Source organism: Ailuropoda melanoleuca, chromosome 12, assembly GCF_002007445.2.
Source record: "Ailuropoda melanoleuca isolate Jingjing chromosome 12, ASM200744v2, whole genome shotgun sequence".
Lineage (NCBI taxonomy): Eukaryota > Metazoa > Chordata > Mammalia > Carnivora > Ursidae > Ailuropoda > Ailuropoda melanoleuca.
The window spans coordinates 8929051-8939223 of record NC_048229.1 but is presented as its reverse complement, the minus strand read 5'-3'; the positions used below and the strand labels follow the sequence as shown (position 1 = coordinate 8939223).

Here is a 10173-nt window from a genome sequence, read left to right as displayed (position 1 = left end):
CGTTGCCGGCTGGTGGACACGGCTTGGCTGCCTTTGGAAGTGACACTACAGGAGACTCGAGCTTGGTGTGCCACGGTATACAACACATGTTCAAACCGTTTTGAAGTGTCCATGGGCTCAATGCCATAGGGTTTCCCCTCCTTAATCAGGAAGCCCCTGAGGCCTGAACAGGTGTTGAGAGAAACAAAAGAGCCTGGGACTCCTTCTATGTAGCCTTCATAGTGACAGTCATGTGAGATGAAAGGCATTCCTTGCCCCAGGACACCATTGCGGTAGCTGAAGACTGGAAAGTTCTTCACAAAATAGTCTCTCTTCACCTTCAGGTGAATCACCTGTTTCTGGCCCTGCATTAATAGCGTATAGGATGTATCTTTCACTGGGGTGTCCCTTTCATGGACAGTCAGCTTCTTGGGGATGACTATTTCATAGAAAGTGTAATCTACAGATCCCAGGTTACAGTACAAGCTTGGCAGGAAAATCACCAACAGCAACACAATCCCCAGTCTAACATATGAAGATTCCGGCACTGGCCCCGGCCTGAAGTCCCTCTTTCGCGGAGCCCAAGTCTGAAACGTTATCTTACCCTCTTTCAAGGCCCCTCGGTTTTTCCATAGCAAAGGCAGTATAGAGGCAGAGTGTCTCAAAGAGGCTACCATTGACATGGCCATTTGTGAATCAGTTGATGCTGTGTGGCCTATGTCCCACAGCAACAGCTCTCCATGGCATGCTGAGACTTGGAGAGTCAGGTATTAGCCCCAGATCTAGGCTTTCTCCCTAAGTGGTGGCTGCTGTGCAGCTCTTGAGTAATACAGACTTTGGGGCTGTATTTCTATTGCTCTTGGCCTTTGGTGGTTCCCTTACCGTACGACTTCCTTCCAGCAGCAGAAGCTCTAATGTTCCTTGGTTAAGTTCCCTTTACATTCACAGATATGCCACGTAAGCAGGCTGTAGTGATTCAGACAGTACTATAACTCATAATTTGCCTTAAGTATCCTTATTCTCAGCCTAGGCCACACTACTCCTGATATCCGTTGATCTGCTCATTCTTTGAAACCCAACATTCTGGCAGGAGGTAGGGGGAGGGGACAGGGATTCTTTAGGGATCTCTGAGCAGAACAGAGTTCTCTGTACCCACTGCCTCTTTTCCTCATTTCTGTAGTATTCAGGATACTGTTTCTCAGCCCAACCCTCCTTTGTCAGCCTTTGTTCATAAAAGATGAGTTTAGACATTTTGTATCTGTATATAAACATAATTCTTCCCTACTATGAAATTTTCCTAATGCACACATTAAGTGTAAATGAAATAAAGCTTAGTTTTACCATAGAAGTGACTAGGATCAACATTCAATTCCTCCCAACTGCCCCAATATAAGAACAAACTCTGATTAGGTATCTAGTTACCATTTCATGAAGAAAATACAAAATGGACTGTATAAGAATTTGTTAAAGATTTCTTCACTCTTGTAACTAAAATTGAACTGTAGCATCTGTGTAAGTCCTTGGATTTGGTTTTGTGTCAATTTCCTGGCACATTTAGCAGTAATTTCAAAAGGAAAAAAAAAGCACTACCTATCCACTTCCTTGCAGTTATTCTCCTGTACATTCAATGATGAACTAAGACTGTACATCTTTTATCCTGCACAAAAATTTTGTATCAAGTCAAATATTTACAATATAAAACCTTTAAAATAAAGGTTATGACTACAAGTAACACTAAAAAATGGGGATATGCCCTATCTAATTTAAAAAAGAAATGGTACAGAGGCACCTGGGTGTCTCAGTCGGTTGAGTGTCCCGACTCCTGGTTTTGACTCAGGTCATGATCTCAGGGCTGTGAGATCGAGCCTTGGATCCAGCTCCGTGCTCAGCGAGGAGACTGCTTAAGATTCTTTCTTTCCCTCTGCTTCGGCCCCTCCCCCCACTCGCACTTGCTCTATCAAACAAATTAATTTTAAGAAAAGGAATGGCTCAGTACCACAAGATCTCAGATATTAGCAGGAAAGTAGATCAACTCAATAATATTTAATTCCTAATACAGATTTTAAAATTTATCATTAGCATCTGGCAATAAGAACTGGTACTGTCATATCACGAATCTATTAAAAAATGTATAGCAAAAAAGGTAAAATGATTTCTAACTGGATTTCTTCTTGTATTTTATATAAGAGGAGAAAGCCTCTCAAAATTATATAATTTGGAAATTATCACAGATTTAAGGTATTTCCCTTATTTTAACGACAAACAGGCAGGGCAAATTAGGTTAAGTCATTTTGTAGGATAAAATAATCAAATCAATAATAAAAGAACACTTCTATTTTTAAAATAAATAAAAATATAACTAAGCATAACCAATTTTCCAATTTCAAATTGAAACATGTTTTCTTCAAAAAATACACATGCACATAAGCGTTCACACACAAAATCTGATTTAGATCAGTTGAGCTCTTTAACCAATAATTCTTCAATTTGTTCTTTCTCACATGAATACAACAAGCTCTTTTTAAAAAGCTGTCTATCTTTTTAAATTTTTTGTATTTCTTAAGTAAGCTTATGCCTATTGTGGGGTTTGAACTCATAACCCTGAGATCAAGAGTCTCAGGCGCCACCAACTGAGCCAGCAGACACCCCTAAAAAGCGTATCTATGTTTAGCTTTGAAGAGCTAAAAGCAGGGCACCTGGGTGGCTCAGTTGGTTAAGCATCTGACTCTTGATTTCTGCTCCAGTCATGATCTCAGGGTCGAGCGATCAGCCCTGTGTGGGGCTCAGCACAGAGTAGGCTTGTCCCTCTCCCTCTGCTCCTCCTCCTGCTTGCACTCTCTCTCTCTCAAATAAATAAAATCTTTTTTTTTTTTTAAATCTATCCTCTTATGTTTCAAACAATAAATTTCTGACAGGTATTCTCCTATGCTCATACAATATAATAACCAGGAGATACACAAATTGTTTTACATCAAGCAGCTCTGTAACTACGGTGAAGTCGATAGGCATTTGAGTGATAAGTAATGGTTTTAGTTAAACAGAGGGTTGGCAAATCATGTGGGAAAACTGGAAACTCTAACCTCCCACCTACAAGAATTGTTCTTTACAATGTGAACTTCCTGCAGGTATAGGCATTTAGAGGCTGGAAGAGATGAGGACGATTTTGTTTCACCCCCAGTTACATGCAAAATTTGCCTTATCAGTCACCGTGACTGGCATGTCAAAGAACAATTTGCTACTAGCCTACAAACTCCACAAATAAAACTCCACTTGGAAGACCAAACAGTGCTGAGTCCTTTGGGAACTATTGTTTTTTCAAGAGTCCAGAGGAGGACCCACTTTTGTATTACAACAACTGGACCATCCTCCAGGGCATTCACAAACTTCCAGCATGGTACTCTTGTGTGGATGTGTCTGGACATAGTGCTTATTTTGGGGGCCAGATTAATTCAGCCTGCTTAGACTAAGACACGGGCAACTGCTGCTCTGAGTAAAAGGAAGCACTATTTTGAATGTCCTTCTAGATCATGCCTAAAATTCACCACACACTAAAGGAAAAAAATCGTCCTGAGCCTTTGGAAGACACTCAAGTAACAAACTGAGAAGGGAATGGTAGACTGGGCATACCAGCAGTTTCCTCTGAAGAAAAAAGAGTAACAGGGCTAACTACGGCCTTCCTCTCTCCAGCCAATACCTCTGCCTGAGAAAAACAACAGGTAAACATTCAGTTGTTCTAGAAATAAGTGCAGAGTTTTTCCTGATTGCAGTAAGCGATTTGTAAGACTGCATTTCACTAAAAAACAGTAATTTGATTCAACACTTAATTCAACTCTCAGCTAAGTCTTCTGATCAGTAAATAAGAAAACCTTTTGTTTTTCTCTGCTGCCTAACTCCTAGATTTTGCCATGTTTAAAAGTATTGCATTCTCAGGGTGCCTGGGTGGTTCAGTCGGTTAAGCATCTGCCTTCGGCTCAGGTCATGATTCTAAAGTCCTGGGATCAAGCCTTGCATCGGGCTCCCTGCTCAGTGGGGAGCCTGCTTCTCCCTCTGCCCCTTCCCCTGCTCGTGCTCCCTCTCCCTCTCTCAAATAAATAAATAAAATATTTTAAAAAAAAGTACTGAATTCTCCTTACACAGTATCCATTTACAACAGTTATTCATCGCCTAAGATTAGGGAGCCTTACCTCAAAAAAAAATCTATTACCCAATGTAATAAGGTAATTCTCACAAGATACTTTGTGTTTTTATCCTACATTTCCAGTCCATCACATACATATGGGGCATTCTAACAAAACGTTATCCTGAAGACATGCTCAGCAAAGCAGAAGAGTTACAAAGTAAGTGAGCTCTGTGAGATCAATTTCAATTGAAGAGAATGTGACGGGAGGAAAGCGAACTGTGCCTATAGATCATCTCCCTCTGCTCTGTAAATTAGAATTTGCCGGCTGGCCCTTCTATTTACCAACACAGGCACCTACCAAAAACTGCTACAATAAATAAACAAATAAATAAAAATGGTTTATGGAAGCCCATGTGCACAACAGAAAACTAAAAAAGCATCCAGCCTTGTTTTCTATTCAAACATCTGATCTCTGGGCCAAAACCAACCTTCCTGAAAATGAAGGGTACTGAACAAAATAAATATAGCCCAGGGATGCGAACTTGAAGTGCAGGCCAAAACATTTGACACTAAAAGGGCAGCTTTAAGAGAAAAAAACTGGACCACCTTAGGTGCTTACCCAATAGTTCAGTTTACGTGATATAAAAAGAGCCAGGAGAACAGAGAAAAGGAAGGAAGAAGCAATGGAGCTTGTGAGGCCTGTGGGGAAGGGAAGAGGATTGAGCGGGACCTCAGATGAACAGAAAGAAGCTCTGGTTCTGCAGGAAAAGAATAAACTCAAAATCCCATTAGATTTAAGAAACACACCAATACCTTTTAAAAGATATGACAAAAAAGAAATGTTACCACTTTTCACGAAATAATTAGGGACCAAAAAAATGAGGACTTAGCTCCCTGCCTCTTCCATCATAGGAGCTGGCATCCTGTGGGTTCCAGCAGGCAGTCTGCAGTATGGATCCACAAAAGTTTTTTGGCACCAGAGGTAATCTACCCATAGTGCAGAAAGCAGATACACAGGGCAAGTGAAACCAGATTCCACAGTACTTGATTCAACTGTTTACTGAACAGAGGTCAGTATAGTCGGTCCTTTATCTACCACTGGCAAATGGTTTTTGTACACTTTATTACAAATAAAATAATCTTGTTTGACAATACCGTCTGTCATCTTATAAACATATGAGAAAACAGTCCTAGAGTAATAGTATATCTCTAGGAACTGAGCTTTTCTTAAAAACAAATAAATGAACTATACTATGAATAAGTCCTGTATCTAAATCTATACAGCATCTTTAATGTGGAAATGAAATTATGATTTATTAATTTACATAAAAATTACTTTATACATTAAAGAATAATTTTTCAAATTGTTAAAAAAACAAAGTCTGAATCTGTCATTATTGGGATTCATGAGACATGGTTTGCTCTTCTATCACTTGCTTCACAATTTCTGCCAGTTTTAGTCGATCTACTTTATCTGTGAATCCACGACCTGAAATGCAAGAAAGAAAAAAGTCAGTCTCCAAATGTAGGTGAGATTCTTGACAGGGACCCAATAAGGCATCCGTGTGGTATATGACAGGGGCTCTGAAGGTTGAATCTGCAGCACCCAGTTCATCTGAATTCTGGAAAACAAGTGAAAGGGCCAGATGTCCAGATATGCCTGTGCAGTTAATGTAGGAATAACCTCTATCCCATCATACCCCACTCACTCTCTAGCCTCACTTCACCTCAAGATAGCCCCAGCTCAGGCCCCAAAGATCCTCCATGTTCTACACATAATCACTTCTCTGTGTCCGTGGAGAAAGAAAGAAGTATTTTCCTACCATTCCAGCTGAAGCTTTGCAGAGTATCTCTTAGGAGTTTGCATTCCCGGTTATACTTCCAAGCCTCCTGCATTACTTCATTCAGCTTTTCATCTTCATTCTCTCCTGTTGATAAAGATGAAGAGGAAGTTGTGTTTTCCAGTGGCATCACGGGATTTTAAGTGTCACAGATGGAAGGACACAATCTCCAACTTCTTGAGAAGTGATGAGTAAAGGTGCAAACTTTTGACAGTGCTGTCACTACCAGTCCCTACATTACATGTAGGCCGCTTCTGGGCTTCGCACTCTTCTATTCTGACAGCCTCACACAAATCCTCTGATGACCCCGGGGTTTTACCACTAGGGAATGGGAAGTAGGCAGAGTCAGGCTGCTGGGCAAAAACACATGGTTAATCTAAGAGACCAAAAGAAGGGAGAACAAGACTGAGTGGACCCCATTCTTCCTCCTAGGCTCATTTCTTACTTTGGAAGCTATCTAAATACACTATTTGAATTCTCTGAAAACCCAAGAAATTTGGACATTTTTCTGGCTTCTCATTCATCTGCTGAGAAGAGCCCATTACACGCCACTAAGTGGAGAGAGACTATACTAAAAGAAACCTCTCACTCCAAAGGAGACATGTACAAGTCACACTCTGGCCATGATACACATGGCAGCAGGGGCCACTTCTGAACTTCTGGGAGGTGCTCTCTCTTATATTCACAAGTTAATGATAGCCTTGCACTCTAAACGTCTCCTGACCTTCACAAGCTGATCCTGACCCTGTCGACATCTTCCATTCTTCATCTTCTGTCCTGTGCCCTTGTTAACAAACTAAGAAAACACAAAGTTGCATGCTGCACTAGACACTGGTAATTAAACCTCCACCAGCAGTTTCACAGAAAACCAAAGGAGGGGCAGAACTTACCACTTTTCTGAGTTCCCACTGCCCTCTCTTTTTAGTGGGCACAGAATAATTTATATAATGTACTTATTTTCTTATAACACAAAGGTGAGAAAGACAACCTCAAATTAAACTGCTCCTTCTATCATGTGCGCGCACACACACAGACGCATGCAGAACATTCATAAATGGCGTGACCTTTACCAGCCTGGGGGAGAATACACTGAGCAATAACATCTCGGAGCTTTTCCAAGGCAACATTTGAATCCTCTGCTCCATTCTCACGGTCGTGGATATAAACACCGTCTTTTGGCTTGGTGCTTTAAAAGTTTGGAAGAGAGGGAATAACAAGGTGAAACTCAAAAACCAACTCTTCACAGAAGTTAACTCTAAACATAAGGCAGCACATTTTTCAGATAAATAATGAACTACAGAGTGTCTCCAACTTCCAATGATATTTAAAGGGCTTATCCTTTCCACCCTCTTAAGAGGTAGCAAAAGGGCAAACCCCTGGCTGACCTTTCAGAACCCTGCACTCAGCCACACCAGCCATGAAGGAGAATCCACAGAATAAGCTCAGTTACCCAAGTAATTTCCTCTTCCTCAGAATGGGGTTGTTCACAGAGTGCAGGGGTTTGAGGCTGACTTTCAGATCCTGGATTCTCATGTTGGCCAACTGTTCCGCGTGAGCCTGCTGGATTCCTGCAACCACCGCCTGAATGTAAACACTGTCATCAGTTCTCACGCTCACTTCGGGGCACCTAAAAAGTTAATCTACCAAATTGTGAAGGAGAAGCTCCAAGAACAAAGAAGGCAATTTCATTGTTATGCTGGCAGTATACAAATTTTGATAAGCCAGAGCACTCTTCTCCACGGATCAGCAAGCCCAGGGAATACCAGACAAACCAAGGGCCATACAACAGCTAGCCCTTCCTCTCTGCACGGGGACAGAAATGCAAGTAAGAAATACTAACAAGACTCACGTTCACAGTCATTGGCAAGAACAAGTGTAAAGAGAGGCCTTCATGTACACCAGGCTGGTAAGCTGCTGCCTAAAAAGCCTCCCACAGTGGCATTTATTCACTGCCCCTACTGTGTGGACGGTCATTTCAGTCCTGATGACTCAGAACCCCAACCAAGTCAGTCAATTAATTTACAATGAGAAATAACTGTCATGGAGTCTAGACCTTTTGAAGTCTGTGTCTTTATGACTGACCAGTGCGGGCTCTTATTATGGGCAGACCAATTAAGAAAGGTAAAAAATCAGCAGAAAGCTTTCTAAGAACAAGATGATCCCATGTTTATATTTTAAAAAAGGACAAACTGTGAGTATATGTGTGTCTCCCAGGAAAAGATGAGGAAGGATACATTAAGCCAGAGATTACCCCATCCCTGAGGAGTGATATTGAGGCAGAGAAATGAAAAGGAATTCATGCTTTTTAAAAATATATACCTCTGTATTGTTTTAATTTCAACAAAATTTGACAATTTTAAAAAGTAGTTCCCTGTTAAGCATGCGATTAGATCAGGTAGTGTTTGATCTCATTTAAAGAACTGTAATAGCCGGCTCTGGCTATGCTCTACCGGATCCTCACATCACCCTTATCAGTGATGGCACCACTGAAAAGATGAAAATAGCTCAAGGTTGTGAACTCAGGCTCCATGTCCTAGGCAGGGCTAAGATGGACACTGTTCAACATCTGCATATGTGGCCATTTTTCTACCCTTCAAAGTTAGCCAACTCACATCATGACCCCATAAATTCTTTAAAGATGGGAATATACTGTCACCTTGCAGCTCCACCTTATAGGCCTAGGGGTCACTCTTTCTCATTAAGAAGATTATGCATATCCATATTTGGCTTCATTATATACTAATTCTACAGTAACTCCAGAAAGGAATCTTATTTCTTCAATTCCAAGATCTTAAGGAAAGCCACACTGTAACCCCCATGTGCTGATATAAGCAATCCCTTAGGATTTTGGACTGAGCAAACCAATTTTGGACTACTAGACATATTTAAATCAGAAAGAGAACCACACACAAATGAGAGATGGCAAAGAACTCTGTTCCTTCCAGTTCTTTCTTTCCCAAACTCCAGCAAAACTAAGGGAGGTCTTAGGATTCTTTTTTCCTGGGACATCTGGGTGGCTCAGTCGGTTAAGCATCTGATTTCGGCTCCGATCATGATCTCAGGGTCCTGGGATTGAGGCCATGGTAGGCTCCCCACTCAGCGGGGAGTCTGCTTGTCCCTCTCCCTCTCCCTCTGCCCCTCCCTGTCCCTCGGCTCCTGCTCTCTTTCTCAAACAAATAAATAAAATCTTAAAAAAAAAAAAAAAAAAGAATTCTTTTTTCCTATTCCCTTACTCTTTCTCACACTTCAATCCCCCTCCCATCTAAGTGGGTAAAATGTATGCCTGTGTCCCTGCGTTTACCTCTCAGCCACACTATGGTCCCACACAACACATCTCATTCATCTGCATGTCCGTCTAAGCAATATCTAAAACCTAAGACACTTCCCTTGACCTAAACCAGCCTCATTCCTGATTTCCCTCTATTTGTCAATAGTATCAGTAAATATGATATCCATTGTCCCCTTATTATCTAGTAAGTCACCCAAAATTGTAGAAATTTGTCTTCAAAAATATTGAACCTGGGGCGCCTGGGTGGCACAGCGGTTAAAGCGTCTGCCTTCGGCTCCGGGCGTGATCCCGGCATTGTGGGATCGAGTCCCACATCAGGCTCCTCCACTATGAGCCTGCTTCTTCCTCTCCCACTCCCCCTGCTTGTGCCCTCTCTCTCTGGCTGTCTCTATCTTTGTCAAATAAATAAAATCTTTAAAAAAAAAAAAAATATTGAACCTATTCACTCATCTCTACTTCTCTGCTCCCAGAGCTGCTCCTGTGCTTGCCGATTACTGTATAAGTCTTAGGTTGGCAAATCTGCAAGTCTGGCTGACTGTCCCTAAATACCTTCCCTTGTGGCAGATCTCTTCCCCAAAATTGACAATGGCCTCTCAGTTATGTCCTACTAAGACTTAAGCCCCTCTGTGTGCTTTCAAAGCCTGGCCCTGCCACATATATTTCACTGACTTCCCATTAATGAAGCCAGGTGTTTTTCCCCACAGATGCACTTTGGTCTATAATTCTTTGCTCCTGTTGTTCACTGCACTTGGCCATGTATGTTGCCTACTCATTTAAAGCAGTTCATGGCTAAACATGTGAACAGATTAAAAACTGCCATGCGGTAATTAATAAATATGAGGGGTTTTGCCTTCTCTTTGGGAACCCTTCCCTGATTACAGCTCTTCAAAGATGTTCTTTTTCTGAATTCCCACAGCATTCGTAGAAAATGTAGCATGCAAAGC

At 41.5% G+C, this 10173-nt stretch overlaps 2 protein-coding genes across 6 annotated transcripts in view; both read right to left on the bottom strand.

Annotated features, from left to right (window-relative positions):
* The window catches only part of LOC100474522 (disintegrin and metalloproteinase domain-containing protein 1), a 7452-nt gene extending 5600 nt beyond the window's left edge, over positions 1 to 1852 (bottom strand). Inside the window, exon 1 of the mRNA XM_034637961.1 lies at positions 7 to 1852. Coding sequence (XP_034493852.1) covers positions 7 to 668 — 662 coding nt within the window. The 5' untranslated portion in view covers positions 669 to 1852. The remainder of the gene's footprint in view (positions 1 to 6) is intronic.
* A 3540-nt stretch (positions 1853 to 5392) lies between these two features.
* Positions 5393 to 10173, bottom strand: part of MAPKAPK5 (MAPK activated protein kinase 5) — a 34887-nt gene continuing 30106 nt past the window's right edge. For 4 of the 5 annotated variants that reach the window (XM_034672723.1, XM_011225845.3, XM_034672722.1 and 1 more), the window contains 4 exons: positions 7391 to 7521; positions 7005 to 7126; positions 5923 to 6027; positions 5393 to 5588 (listed from right to left, as the gene is read on the bottom strand). In XM_034672723.1, coding sequence (XP_034528614.1) covers positions 5494 to 5588; positions 5923 to 6027; positions 7005 to 7126; positions 7391 to 7521 — 453 coding nt within the window. In that variant the 3' untranslated portion in view covers positions 5393 to 5493. The remainder of the gene's footprint in view (positions 5589 to 5922; positions 6028 to 7004; positions 7127 to 7390; positions 7522 to 10173) is intronic. The other variant, XM_002913053.4, reaches the window with a different exon arrangement.